General features: G+C 39.7%; 2 protein-coding genes across 38 annotated transcripts in view; one reads left to right on the plus strand and one right to left on the minus strand.

Moving 5' to 3' along the window:
• Positions 1–15,743, minus strand: part of ptprsa (protein tyrosine phosphatase receptor type Sa) — a 361,627-nt gene that overhangs the window by 237,767 nt on the left and 108,117 nt on the right. The window lies entirely within an intron of this gene.
• Positions 13,945–15,738, plus strand: LOC137040699 (uncharacterized). Its single transcript, XM_067416470.1, has 3 exons — positions 13,945–14,066; positions 14,411–15,686; positions 15,719–15,738. Exons 2-3 carry the CDS (start codon positions 14,654–14,656, stop codon positions 15,736–15,738), a joined length of 1,053 nt encoding a protein of 350 aa, XP_067272571.1. The 5' UTR covers positions 13,945–14,066; positions 14,411–14,653.

Consider the following 15,743-nt stretch of genomic DNA (forward strand, 5'->3'; position numbering starts at 1 on the left):
TTTTTTAGTTAAAACAATCTCATAGCATTATTTAGTGCAGTTGTAATTTTTCTGTGTTAATTATTTAATTGGATTGGTAACAACTCTATTGAATCTTATTCTAATTTAATTTATTAATCAAATGTAAGAATATAAAGGGAAAGCTGAAGCAAAGCCTATATTTAATAAGATTAGGGGAAAATGTCCTTTATAAAAGGTAAAAATATCATAAATATGAAGATTTAAATACATCACAGCCGATGAGAATGTCGCTTCAGAAAAATGACATTTAACTTTGCAGATAAGCAGAATTGTAAGTCAGAATGTAAACTCGGCAACAGATGGTAAGAACAATTACATCAACCCAAAACTAACTCATTTACAACGCCACCGCTCATACTGTTTTCTTCTTTTTAATTATTAGAATTAGACATTAAGAGAATACATTTTTATTCAAGTACTTTTACTTTTAATACTTAAAGTACATTTAAAATCAGGTACTTTTTACTTTTTACTTAAGTAGGGTTGTCGTTGTAGTACTTCTACTTTTACTAAAGTAAATATATTTCTGGTTACTTGTACTTTTACTTAAGTACTGAAATTCAGTACTTCCTCCACCACTGATTATTATATGTAAAATTGCTAAAAATATATAATTAATTCATGCATGACAACGATTTAAATCTAATTCACTTCCATAAAAATAACTATACATGCTGTTCTTGTCATGATCATCAAGGTGCGGTGCAAATTCCACTCATGTTTAGTTACATGTCAACGCAAAGATTCGTAGAAAAAACATAAACGAGTATCCACTTCTTGATCTTGGATTTCTGGACGAACAGCAAAGGAAGCTGACCCCAGGCCTCTGTGGTCGATTCGGTGTTAAGGCATGTTATTCCCAATTATGAGTTGTGGCTGGGTTGATAGGTCTGCGCGACTATCGATGTCCTAATAAGACTAACGTTAGCTGAATGGAGGAATTATGGTATTCTTCTGTAGCCTGACGAGTAACTTCAACCGTGTGAACTCAAAGACAGCCGGATGCTTTGTTTATAGACTATTTGTGGGATTTTTGACCTATCAATTCTTGTTTTTTTTCTTCCTTCATTAAAATCAAAGATGTTCTTCAATGATTGTAAATTGTATAAGAGTCTCCGCAATGCATTAAGCAATAGATTGACCCGTTCGTCTGTGTGTGAAGGAATATACACGTCCTCTCTTCCACGCGCACATTCCCCCCCCAGTTTTGAACGGCCACAGTTGGCATATAATGAAACAAAGATTGCTAAAGTCAACATATTTTACTAACAAAGCAACCGATCTCTGAGAACAAATACAATGATTATGCTGCCATCTTTCTAAAGTCAATTTTACACCCCTGTCCATATCAAGTGAAAATTGGGACATTTTTGAACCTCCTCTACACAATAGTGGATTACTCATCCAGTAAACTTTCATGATATATAATATCTCGGCGATCTTCTTCATTTACACTCTCAGAAACAAAGGTAAAGTGCTGTCACTGGGGTGGTACCCTAGGTACAAAAGTGAAAAAGTACATCTTTGTACCTTACTCACCCCTAAATGGTACGTATTAGTACCTTAAAAGGTACATATCTGTACTTTAAGAGTTCAAATTAGTACCTTAAAGTTACATATTAGTACCGGTTTTGTACCTTAGGGTACCGCCCCAGTGACAGCAATGTAACCTTTTTTTCTGACAGTGTATGCATTTCTTTCACTAGACAAAACATGATGATGAAAAATGTAGCCGGGGTTGTGCTGACACAGAATGACCCTAATGTGGGTTAAATGCAAAGGACAAATTCAGAGTATGGGTTACCATTCTTGGCCTTCCCATGTCATTTTCACTTTAATTTAGGCTAGCGTGTGTTGCTGAGACGGGGAGTCTAGGATTTGAAAGTTTCACGCTGGCTTAGCACAGTTATTTCATCATTGACTCCCTGGGCCTAAAAGATAATCTAAGGCTCCTTGCTTGGGATTTTACTGTGGGTTCAAGAAGGTGGCAATGCGGTGGCGGAGATTAGCCTGCATGAGCTGTTTCGGGGAGCCGTGCGGTCGAATTTACCAGGATGTTCCCTGACAGCTAGCTTGTTTTAACTAAACGGCCACCGTGTTGAAAGCAATTAAGGCCACTGTTGAGAGCAGCGTAATAGTCGCTGTAGCATGAATGGCAAGTCTCCCGGAAGTTTCATTAAATCCTGAGGTGGGAGTCCGCAGGTTACACACATACAGAATGAAAGGGGGATGGCTGAATCGTTCTCCGGAGAGGCGGGAGCCGCCAATAAATCTTTGCCTTTGGGAAGCGTCACTGATCCTTCTTCAGTTACCAGAGCATGATACGCCGCTCACGTTCGCATCCATTTGCAAGTCAAGTGGCTCACTTCACATTCAGCACAGACAGGAGTGGCGGATAGAATCTCTCTAGGACTCCAGGCAACATTGATTGATAAAAACTAAATTAATACGTACACAACATGGTTGTTTATGAAGGGTTACAAGGAAGGAAAGGAGGCAAAGTAAAGAGTGCCTCACTGGTGTTCAGAAATACACACGATATGACCTCTGACACAACCGTCTGGCCTGATGTGACCCCAGGGCAACATGGGAAGTCAAAACAGCTTAAAGGGTTAATTCACCCAAAAATGAAAATTCTGTCAATAATTACTTACCCTAATGTGGTTGGACAGCCGTCAGACCTCCGCTCATCTTCACACACAGATGAAGATATTAGTGTTGAAATCCGATGGCTCAGAAAGGCCTTCATTGACACCAATGTCATTTCCTCTCTCAAGACCCATAAAGGCACTAAAGACGTCGTTACAAAGCCCATCTCACTACAGCGGCTCTACAATCATTTATGAAGCGGTGAGAATAGTTTTAGTGCGCAAAAAACCCTAAATAACGACTTATATAGTGATGGCCGATTTCAAAACAAAGCTTCGAACCCGTTATGAATCAGTGAATCGATTCATGATTCGGATCGCGTGTCAAACTGCTGAAATCACGTGACTAACGATCCGAATCATGAATCGATTCACTGATTCATAACGGTTTGAAGCTTTGTTTTGAAATCGGCCCATCACTATATAAGTCGTTATTTAGTTTTTTTGCGCACCTAAACTCTTCTCGCCGCTTCATAAATGATCGTAGAGCCGCTGTAGTGAGATGGGCTTTGTAACGACGTCTTTAGTGCCTTTATGGGTCTTGAGAGAGGAAATGACATTGGTGTCAATGAAGGCCTTTCTGAGCCATCGGATTTCAACACTAATATCTTCATCTGTGTGTGAAGATGAGCGGAGGTCTGACGGCTGGCCAACCACATTAGGGAGAGGAATTATTGACAGAATTTTAATTTTTGGGTGAACTAAGCCTTTAACAAACAGGTAAATGCTCCAGCTAGACTCCGCATGCCATGGGGAGAAAGTAGTCACCATATTCTGGGAATTCCCTGTGGAATTGGCAGTTTTAGCAGTGGCTAAAATGAAAACAATAGACATGTATTGGCAGATTAAGGGAGAGCAAAAAAAGTGAAATGATGGCTTCTTGAAAAACCCAAATTCCTCCTATTCCTTCAGCTCCTGTTTCATCTCCGCCCGAGGCGAAGGCTAAAAATAGAGGGACTGGGAAAACTCACTTTTAGCCCCGTAACTGTGGAGAACTTGGTCTGACACTGAGCTGATGGGGTGGAAGTAGAAAAAAGAAGAAGAAGAAAAAAAAGCACAGTCATGGAGGAGCTGTCAGCATATTCTGGGTAATATTTTCTACAATTTACGGCATATTCATATGAGAGAGTAGCCTAGAAACCTAGACGCACCCTGGCGACAGAAAATGTAATTTGCAGCCGGGGTCGCAACTCTCCGTTGGCTTAAGAGCTGGAAAAGCTAAACTCAGGTCAGGCCAATCACATCGCGTGTAGAGGTGGACAAAGTACTCAACTTCATTATTGAGTAAAAGTAACAGTACTACTGGTCAAATATTACTCCGTTACAAGTAATAGTTGTGAAAATTGATTTTTACTAAAGTTAAAGTACAGAAGTATTTGTTTTCAGAAGTATCAAAAGTAAATTTCTTTTTTATGTCAGCGCTTTATTTTATTATTGTTGTATAAATGCTCACTATGCCATCATGGTTTAAGCCAGTCAGTGACGCTCCATCTGACATACTAGCATACGACTAACTTAAACTCATTTAAATACTTGAATATAAGTTACAAAGCTCTTTATAAAGCTGCTGTCACTTTAAGGCCGAATGCACGGATCCAATACACTGATACACATCTGATATTCTCACACTGTTCACCTTCACTGAAGACAGAATCAACTTTCTTTATGTGAATACTCCACAAAATGAGCATTTGGACCTCCTTCTTCTTCCATTTTGCTCTAAACTATAAATCAGTGTTTAATAAATGCTGTGAAATCATTGAACTTCACGAGACTCTACAAGAGTGATTCCTGAAAGGCTTTCTGCAAAAACCCAAACACCTTTTAAAGAAGAAAAAAATCATCCGCTGACTTTACAAGCTGCGACAGAAACGACTTTCGACTTCGAGGACCTTGATAGAAATGTAGTGGAGTAAAGAGGACGATATTTATCTTTCAGATGGAGTGAAGTTAAAGTCATAAGTTTCCAGAAAAAAATAACACTCTAGTAAAGTACAGATACTCAAAAAGAGTACTTAAGTAAAGTACTCGAGTAAATGTACTTTGTTACTGTCCACCTCTGATCTCGTGTAGAGTTGGTGGGTGGGATTAACATAATGACGGCAGAGTTGCGACGGTCCCACAAATTTTAGGCCAAAAGAAATTTGGTTTTGGAGCAAAATCAGGAGGGTATCGATTCTCAGTTTGATTTCGCTTTGATTCGATTCTCGATTCGATATTTGTTACGACTTAATTAATATAGATTTAATACAAATCCTATATTTATAAAAATGAACAGTAAACATAAGTTTACAAATGGTTAATTAATAAAAAGAAATGAAGAGCAAAAAAATGCTCTTCTTACTCAGTCATTTTGTCTCGTTTCTAGTCTAAATATCTCACAATTCTTAAATCAAGATGCATTTACTAGATCAGTAAAACGACATGAGATATTTTCCCGTGTTTTCTGGAGAAAAATGAAGTGAGTTTTTGCTTAAAACAGGCAAAAATGATCTGCCAATGGGGTGAGAAAAATAATCTTATGTCTGATTGAAATCTTGTTTCTTGTTTCCGTCCCAATCAGAAATAAGATTATTATTCTCACCCCATTGGCAGATCATTTCGCCTGTTTAAAGCAAAAACTCTCTTCATTTTGAGTTATTTTTTCTCAAAATAAGACAATAATTTGTACTCATCTAGTTAATGTTTCTTAATGTAAGAATGTTTAGATATTTAGACTAGAAACAAGACAAAAATACCAAATAAGAAGAGCATTTTTTGCAGTGGGCACGAATGCTGTTGCTAATAGTTTATGGGAGGGTGCTGAAACTCCGCCCACATGTTCAGACTTCCAGTCTGGTTTCAGTCAAGTGTTCGGTCAAAGGTCGGGATAAGTTGGCGCTCTCCATGGCAACTACAGAAAAAAAAAGTCCATGCCAAAGGGTTGCTTATAACCGGCCCTCGCCGCCAACTTGGCAATTGCTCTTTTTAACTGTCCATCAAGGGAGTAATCCTGGTGTTCCCTGTGACCCGCACAACTCTGGAGAAAGATGGGGCCGCATACTTCCTGTCTGCCATTGGACTCTGAAGTTTAAGGGGCACATAAGAAGCATTGAATGGGGACTTCAAAGCCTCCAAGAAGAGGTGAATGTATTTATAGACAGGGCTGGCAGCGGTGCTGGAGGGGCGTCTAGAATAAAAAAGCAGGGTTGCCCTGAAAGAACTCTAGAGCCTGCTGTGAGATAAAAATAACTGAGGCAATCGGGCCCCGAACTGATTAATGGCTCCACGGTACAATTGAACATCTTGTAAACAATGGATCCTTGGCTGTGGCTCAACAAACATGAGCTGGGAATTGCCCTTTTGGGGTACAAGAAGCCAAAAAAGGACAGACACATGTCTGGAAAACAAGTTTGCACACTGGCATATCCCGAACCATTTTAACGAGACCAACAAAAGATTGTGTGCTAACTTTTTCAAGGACGTCATTTCAACTTAACTACAATGCTCTTCTTATTCAGTATTTTTTTTCTAGTTTCTAGTCTAAATATCTAAAAATTCTTAAATAAAGATGCATTTACTAGATCAGTAAAATGACATAAGATTTTTTTTTTGGGGGGGGGGGGGGGGGGGGGGGGGGAGAGATATCAATATTTTTTGCTTAAAACAGGCAAAATGATCCGCCAATGGGGTGAGAATAATAATCTTATTTCTGTTTGGGACGGAAACAAGAAACAAGATTTCAATCAGATTATTTTTCTCACCCCATTGGCAGATCATTTTGCCTGTTTTAAGCAAAAACTCTCTTCATTTAGATTTGATTTTCAACAAAACAAGACAAAATATCTCATGTCGTTTTACTGATCTAGTAAATGCATCTTGATTTAAGAATTGTTAGATATTTAGACTAGAAACAAGACAAAATGACTGAGTAAGAAGAGCATTTTTGGCAGTGTAATGTGTGTTCGATTGTGAAAAATGAAGTTACCGTACCAGAATAGAGTCAGATGGTTATAGGGAAGGGGGTGAAAACTTAATCCTTGAAGTCAGACGAAAAGTTTCAGAGCAAGATATCACCTTTGGCTATAAATATCAAGAACGACCACAAATGTGCCTATTTTTCAACTAGCATCAACTCTGTTACTTCTGTATTTGTGCGAGTAACTGGATGTTTTTGTAAATAGTTCCTTTCTTTGTTTTACTTTTAACAAAAAAGTAATTGCTTTATAGCACTGTTTGTCAACTCTGTTACAGAAAAATTAGGCGATGTGTAGGGCTGGGCGATATGGCCAAAATTTCATATCCCGAAATAGCTCATTTGATAACGATCCCGATTACGATATACTTAACGATATAGCAATTTTTCTGTTAATTCAGTTTATGAATAGTCTATACAAAATTGCAATGTGGAAATGCAGTTTGAAATGATATACAAAACAAATAAAGGTAGTATGGACTACATTTTTATTTTATTTAGAACCTTTTTTTCAAGCAAGACTGTTGGTAAAGTTAACACCTGCCTAGGGATGTTAACCGATGACCGTTTGACCGATGGTTGACCGTATCAACGCTAACCGATCAAAGTTGTCGGTTAAAATAAATAAAAAAGTGATCTCTAAATTAGGCTATTATAGACAGTGGACTAAACGCTACTACAGTTGGCCGTCTCATTCCAAAATCTTTTTGTGTGATTGAACATATCCCTCGCACTCAATTTTTCATAACTCGCCTGTTTGTACTTAATAAACCAATAAAAACATTTGGCGCGAGGTCACAGCGTTTGGGTTTGCGCGCTCACAAGGTTTGCAAAAAGTAAACACTCGAGGTTAGAGCCAGGGCAGACGACAGTATGAAGCGTCATTCCGCATAAGATGGGCTCACATTTGGAAATACATTACATCAACTTTCAGTGGAAACACATAAGGTGTTGATCGTCTTTCTTTATTATTGTTAGCACTACCTCGAACTAAAGCGGCGTCTCTTCTGAGCTGTCATTTTCTTAAATGTGCCAAAATGAGAACAATGCTTCAAATGAGCTTCTAACGCTGGACAAATGCCTTTATTTTCAACGCGATCACCTTGTACCCAAACCATTTCGAAACTAAGGAGCCATTTGTCCTCCGATTACAAACAAGCTCCTCTGCGGCGCGTTTGCGGGACTCGTGTTTCGCGCTGTGGGGGATTTAAAAAAAGTGACGTGAGTGGAAGGGAGGCGACAGCGCGTGTGTGAAGTGAGAGAGCGAGAGAGACAGAGGGAGCGCGGCTCGCGGCTGTTATTTCAAATAGCGCAGCATATTTTAAACTAATCGGTTAACCGGTTTCAACCGGCTAATGAGGCTCGGTGGTCGGTCAAGAAAATGTTTAGTTTTCGCCATCCCTACACCTGCCATTAAAATATTTCAATATATGGCTATATTGTGTGCCACGCGTAAAAGCCCGTTGCAGCGTCTGTGTCTGAAGTTAGTTTTGAGCGCTTATGCCACCACTCTGGCATAATTACTCTGAGAATTACCCTGGTCTGAACCGCGTCTACTACCGTCTTCCTCCATGTTTGTTTATGTATTGCAGCGTGCATGGGCATGCCGTGGCATGAGGTGCATCTTGACGTAAAATTCTGCCATAAACGCCTTATCGTGGCGTAAGCGATAGAGCCTTATATAAAACGATAGACATTTTCTATCGTCCAGACGATACATTTCGTCATATCGCCCAGCCCTAGCGATGTGTAGAAACAACATTGGTAACAGAGTTGACGGTAACAGGATTGACAAATGTTAAACTTTTTAGCCAAAAACTCCACTTGCTAGCATAAATGCTAAGAGCACCAATGAAACCATGATTCAAATACTTTTAAACAACCCGCTGTGTGCTCAGCGATTTCCTTTATTCAGGAAATCTGGTAACAATTTTGCGATATTCTGGTAACAATTTTGACATTTCGCAAAATAACTCTCTTTAGATTTTTTTTTTTTTGTTTCTCAGAGAGAGCACACGTACCTTTCAGTGTTTCAGATCTTATTTATGACATCATTTCCTGTATCTTATAAAGATGAGGGAGATAATTCGACCAATTTAAAGGCAAAGTACGGACGCAAGATTTATGCACACATTTTTATAGGACAAAAGTTATTAGACAATTTAATGCTATAGAATTAGGAAATTGACCATTTAGATGAATATAAATGAAATATTAGCATAAAATCTTTTAATTACACTACACACTAAAAAATTCTGGGTAAAAACAACCCAATGTTGGGTCAAATATGGACTAACCCAGCAATTGGGCTGTTTTAACCTAATGTTGGGTCAAATATGGACTAACCCAGCAATTGGGTTGTTTTAACCCAGCGATTGGGTTGTCTTAAGCAAATATTTAACCCAACCGCAGGGTTAAAACAACCCAATTGCTGGGTTAGTCCATATTTGACCCAACATTAGGTTAAAACAACCCAGCATTTTTTTAGATTGTATACATGATGGAAAAAATACAATGATTTGGACAAGAAATCATGATTTTCAGACACTTTTTACAGAAAATATTAAATTGTTATGGCCTGTAACATCTTGCGATTCATGAGAATGAGTACAAAATTATTCAAATTAAAAAATATAACTATTTGAAAAGAAAAAAGTACCAGTAATTCTAGAGTTACCCAAGTGTTAAAGCCCCTCGCGTTAGATGAGCTACTGTGAATCTTTCTTCGGTCTATAGAGTAACCATATCTGAAGAGGAGACCATGACAAAATCTATGCTAGAGATGGACAAAACACACACACACACACACACACACACACACACACACACACACACACACACACACACACACACACACACACACACACACACACACACACAAACTCAGACACTCGTCTAGATGAAATATGCATGAGGCACTTTAGCTATTTTCATGGCACACTTGACTCGTCTGTTGAGAAGACAAAGGATTTGTGAACTTTTGCTTCTAGTGGAAGGACAGAACAGTAAAGGAGAACTGGAAACATGAAGAAAGCCAAAAACTGAATCTGCATTTCCCAAACAAGCGCCTCAGATCATCGTGTCTGGAATAATAACCACGGCTCCAAAGGTTTGCAGTCAGGTTTAGCACTTTTCAATTTCCCATTTTGCTTTGTGCGCCTCAGATAATCAGCTGAATTTTGCACTACGGCTCTTAATGTGCAGTAATCCAGACAACATGCCTCTACGTTCCGACGACTTTAAAAGCAAAGTGATTCTGATCACATTCACTGGAAAGAGATTAATATTCAGCCGCCAGGCTTATCCGTACTGTTGCTCATTGCTAACTGAATTTAAGAGGGCAAATGTCAGCCGTATTTGATATTTATCATCCAGAAACCCGAATGAAACTCATAACTGATGGCAGGAAGGAGAGAACTTGATGAATAAAGCCAGGTCAATCCTTCAAAATTTGCCAGACACGTAAAATAAAACAGTTAGTGCTGTCAAAATTAGCGTGCTAACTTATTTTTTCAGTTTAACACATTAAAATATTTAACACAGCATCCGTTTTCCTGTCATCCTTTTGCTAGCGTTACATGATATGAGCACTCTCTTATTCATGCAAATGCTTTTAAACCAGTTTAGCATACCAAGATATTTTGGACAATTTAATGCTCCCATCTTTGTGGGAACAGTTTGGAGACGGCCCCTTACTGTCCCAGCACGACTCCAGTGCACAAAGCGTCGGTCCATAAAGACATGGATGAGGAGTTTGGTGTGGAGGAACTTGACTGGCCTGCTCAGAGTCCTGAGCTTAACCCGATAGAACAGCTTTGGGATGAATTAGAGCGGAGACTGAGAGCCAGGCCTTCTCGTCCAACATCAGTGCCTGACCTCACAAATGAGCTTCTAGAAGAACGGGCAAAAATCCCCATAAACACACTCCTAAACCTTGAGGAAAGCCTTCCCAGAAGAGCTGGAGCTGTTAGAGAGGGTGGGCCGACTCCAGATTAAACCCACAGGATTAACAATGGGGCGGCATTAAAGTTCCTGTGCATGTTAAGGCAGGCGTCCCAAAACGTTTGGCAATATAGCGTATTTTAGTAATCATTATTTAGGTATAATTTGAAAGCTTACAAACTCAAAATTCACCCTGTGACGACTGTTTTGAATTTGGACATTGCGTTACTATGGAAACGGTTCCCTAAATTCTTCTAGCAGGCTCCTCCCTCTAGTGGTCGGTGTCAGATTTCATATTACAAAATAAATTAAATCATAAATTAAATAAATTATACTCAAAACCTTTTCTAATCTTGACAAAACGCATATCACCGGAAAGGTCTTACGCTGCGCGTTCACACCAAATGCGAATTGAGCGTCAAAATCGCATCTAGTTTGACGTGTGAACATTTTGAATCCATTCGCGCGTCCGCAGCTAATTGGACGCGCGTGGAAATCGTGCATTTGAAGCGAAATAGATGCGTGTTAAAGGCGCTCCAGGTGAAATATGTCCTCAAATAACACTCTGCCTCTTCATTTTCAAAAATATATATATTAAGCATTAACAGCCACACGTGGTTCAGTCAACGCACTATCTGGATTATCTTCACTGCATGTATATTTAAATAAAATATAAAGTTATGAAACTTCACTTTGCCCTCAGTCAAAATGATTTGGTAGGCAACAATAGATTCATTAGACCAAAGATCGGCCATTAGATGTACACAAGACGAACTATATGTCATGTTTAACCTCTACAGAGCCATCCGAGCCGGCGGCAAACGCCAGAGGGACTGGCCGAGGAAAGGCTGCTCTCGCCGGGGTTAACGAGCGCTGAGCGCCCGGAGATCGCCTGGATCGCACAACTCCAAAAACGCAAGAGTGTTCTTCTTAAATAGGCACTGTCTTTATAAGTAAACCACATATTTTAGCTTTAAACAACTACATTATCAACGGAAAAGCATTAAAACTACATTTAGTGACAAAATATAAGTATTTTTTAATTATATGTAGGGTTTATCACGTCACTTTACCACGTGACAGCAGCAAGCAGGCTCCTCATTGGTTAACGCGGCGCGAATTGACGGCAAAGATCAAATTTTTCAACTCGGGTGTAGACGCAAATTCGCTTTAAACGCGGAAATGCACAAAAAGCACAACTCGCGCAAGACGCTCAATTCGCTTCAAATTTGCGTTATTCGCGTGAACTGGACGCTTCAAATTCATGTTATTCGCGCGAACTGGACGCACGAATGAGGCGGAATCGCGTCCAATGCTCCACGCGAATCGCATCTATCGCGCCGCAGGACCTCCAGACGCGCGTCAACGCGCCTTTCCAATGACTTAACATAGAGATCATTCGCTCCAGACGCTCTATTCGCGTTTGGTGTGACGTACCTTTAAGGTTCCATATTTTGCGATATTTGGGCAGAAAATTATCAATTTGTAATGGATGAAATGTTATGCAACATATGCAATGTAACGCAACTTCAAATTTTGAACAACTTGGTTAGACATGTGGCTTTGATTTTAGAGTAATGCTATAGTAAAAATATTTAGTTAAATATCTATTTTAGGCCCCACTTTATATTAGGTGGCCTTAAGTACTATTTACCTACATCAAAAAATAAGTACAATGTACGTAATGTGTACAAATTGTATTGCCAAACACCTTTTCTGATATTGAGGTGGGATACGGGTAGAGTTAGGGACAGGTGTGGTGATATGGGTCAGTTTAAGGGTAGGGTTAGGTGTAAGGAAAGTACCAACTGTGTAATTACAAATGTAACTACAGAAATTAATTACAGACGTAACTACATGCAGGTATTTTTTAAAATGTAAGTACAATGTAAAAACATGTATGTAGACAATAAGTGCATTGTATCAAATTGTTAATTACAATGTTAGTACATAATAGTTAAGGCCACCTAATATAAAGTGGGTCCCTATTTTACATAAAATAAAATATTTTGTACACTATTTTGATTTACAGTAAACTCTTTCATACTTAAATCTTTTGAAATGCTTTTATTTCAGATAATCTGCTAATATAATTTGGTCTATACACGACCAAACTTAGGTCTATATTCCTAAGCGTTCTTGAATTAAAACCATTTCAGTTTGTTTAGGGCATTTTCACGTCTATTCTCAAAAAAAAGGGGGGTGACAACTTTTGTAAAATTTCTGTATATTGATAAAATATGGTAAATGGTAAATGGACTGCATTTATATAGCGCTTTTAACAGACCCTATGGCCATCCAAAGCGCTTTACATCTTGCCTCACATTCACCCATTCACACACCGACGGCGATGTCAGCCATGTAAGGCGCCATCCAACTCGTCGGGAGCAGCTGGGGTTAGGTGTCTTGCTCAAGGACACCTCGACACTTGGTCAGGTGGAACCGGGGATCGAACCACCAACCTTTCAGTTTGTAGACAACCTACATGAACCACTGAGCCACTGCCGCCCCGGCAATATATGAAAGACCACAGGAAAATATGGCATTTATTATAGTAGGTATATGTAAAGATTTTTTAAGTTCTCTATTAAATTTAAAGCCTAATAAATGTTGAAATTGATAGATTACTACTTGATAGATACTGGAATGTTGAATGTCTTTTATTAATGTTTTTTTTCATAGAGACATCACTATCCTTCATTCATAAAAAGATGACATTACAACAAATATTTAAAAATACTGACTAAGTTGTTTCTATATTTATTTGGAGAGTAGCTGTAGAATATTTACAATATTAAAATACTAAAAAACTAAAATAATATAAAACTATAACGGTTCCAGATTTGATGAAATCAAATCTGCCTCCTCTAGTAAATCTAAAATACAACAAAAACTGAGCCAAAGAAATGGCATAATACTAATCTTACAAAAGAGTACACACTTAAATCTGGGGGAAAACACGAGTGGCTCACTATAAATGAAAATATAAGTGTGTGTGTGTTTATCCCTACTCGACAACAGAGGCTCATATCTTTAGAAAAATCCACCCCATCTAGGACAAAGCAATCCTCTGATGATAACAACTTTCATGCCTTTTAAATGAGCATCATTTCTGTCACCCTAATTGAATTCCACTTGTGTTACTATTTTCCAGCTTGAACGGCATCCAAGAAGCAGGAGGAAACCTCACGACAGGGTTGTGAAAGATCCGACCGCACCGAGCTGGAATCCAAAAGGCAAAATAAAGAAAAACAAGCCGGAGAGAGTGGAAGAAAATCAATAGCCCTCCTTGAGCAGCTCCACTAGACGTGCAATTATTACCATTACGCTGGATGTTTCCAGTGAACACACATTGTGAGAAAGACCGTCCCGGAACAGAAAATCTGTAGCGCGTTCTGACGGACTGATATCAGAGTTGCCACTTCCTGTAGACTGATCTGACGACAGCTCCACCTGTGTGCTCCTGACATTGTTCAATGTTGTGCGTTCATGCAACTAATGTGAGTAATCATGTGAAAGAATGTTTAGTATACACTTTGTAGCTGTTATTATGAAGGTCAGATGTTTAGTGAATTATTGTGATTATGCAAATGACGATCGCGGGCGTGATCGCGGATTGACGCTAATCCGATTAGCCGCGTTAGGATGATCATGCAGTTTGTTATATGCTGCATCATGCCGTATATTGATGTTTATATTGCTATATAATGTATAACAACAGCTAACATTCGAGTATTCATTGTGATGACTGTTTACCCATTTATTATTACTTTGTGAGGTATTTTGTAGTGAATATGTAAAGACATATTGTATTCATATTGTTTACTTTATTATTTGTTTACAGACCACAACATTACATTCCATTATGTTTCTACCATCCTCACATTGTAAATGGATGTCACTGACTGCCTGACAAATGTTATTAAAGAGAAGTTTGAAGAGGATATCATTCTCCCGTGCCTGATTCTCTTACCGGAATCACTGTCCATAATTGTCCGTCAGCAGAACTGAAAATTAATTAAGGTTGCTAAAGGTGCTACCCCGCAACATTTGGTCCTTCGAGCCGGAGCTGGCAACGGTAAACATTATGGACACTGCAGCTAGCGATGCATCCGAGACTGTGGATAGACCCAAGAGACAGAGTAAACTGCCTTCCTATCTGGGTGACTATGAGGTTGGCAACCTACCTCCTATGGACCCTCCTCCAATCGCTTCTTCTCGCTGTCACAGCCAACATAAGAGCCAATCGAGGAAAACGTCCCATAGTAAAGCCAGCTCTCGATCTAGATCCAGTTGTCATTCCATCATATCTGGTGTTCATGCTACATCTGCACTCACAAACAGCCAGGCAGCCATAGTGGAGGAGAGATTAAAACAGCGGCAGTATGACAACCTCCTTCAACAGATAGAGGATGACACACTAGCAGAAATAGAGTACCAGAGACTACAAACCCAAGCAAAAGAGGCTCAACATGCTCAAGAAGAGGCTCTCAGAGCAAAAGAAGCCTTATCTAACCAGCTAGAACGACGACGCAAGTTGAAAAGAGCGGAAACTGATTTAGAAGTGGCCAAGCTGGTGAGTTCCTTGCTCAGCCAGGATCCAAGTTTGACAAATACGGAGCCCCAAGCATCGCCAGACACGACTGGACCACCATCGCAGTTCCCTCATGCCAGCTCAGCCCACTCATCCATATTTCAACAGTCGCCTTGCCCCTCACCATCCATGATGCAAGCCACACGGACAGTTCCAGAGGCACAGAGCACATTAAGGGTCCCACACACAGTTCAGTCAACACCCAAGCTACCTCTTCAGTTAGCACTACAAGCCACTATGCCTGCACGAGTATCAGATCTCACATCGCAATTGTCTTCATGTGTAGTCAATCAAGTCCAAGGAAGACCACAAGCCGCATATTCAGGAGAGAGCATGCCACCTGCCACACAGCAGCCCAGCCCTGTCTCAATGCCACTACCTCAACTCAACCCCATGCAACCAGCAGCAACCCAATTTGCACTACCGCACACAGATAGGGTTCTGATATCGCACACTGTGCCCCCTGTTGCACCCATTGCATCGACCTCAAATGCAAATACTCTGTTACCAAGCCAGGTAGCCCCCCGTACTCAGCCTTTTTCAAGCCTTTCCCATCAGAGAGTGAAGGTCTCATCTAACACAT

This window comes from Pseudorasbora parva, chromosome 14, assembly GCF_024679245.1.
Source record: "Pseudorasbora parva isolate DD20220531a chromosome 14, ASM2467924v1, whole genome shotgun sequence".
Lineage (NCBI taxonomy): Eukaryota > Metazoa > Chordata > Actinopteri > Cypriniformes > Gobionidae > Pseudorasbora > Pseudorasbora parva.

Bases quoted from the DNA above. Each gene is read 5' to 3' on its own strand.
- LOC137040699 (XM_067416470.1), top strand. From the start codon at position 14,654: ATGGACACTGCAGCTAGCGATGCATCCGAGACTGTGGATAGACCCAAG. The intron at 15,687-15,718 runs GTACTCAGCCTT...CTTTCCCATCAG, and splicing joins ACCAAGCCAGGTAGCCCCCC to AGAGTGAAGGTCTCATCTAA.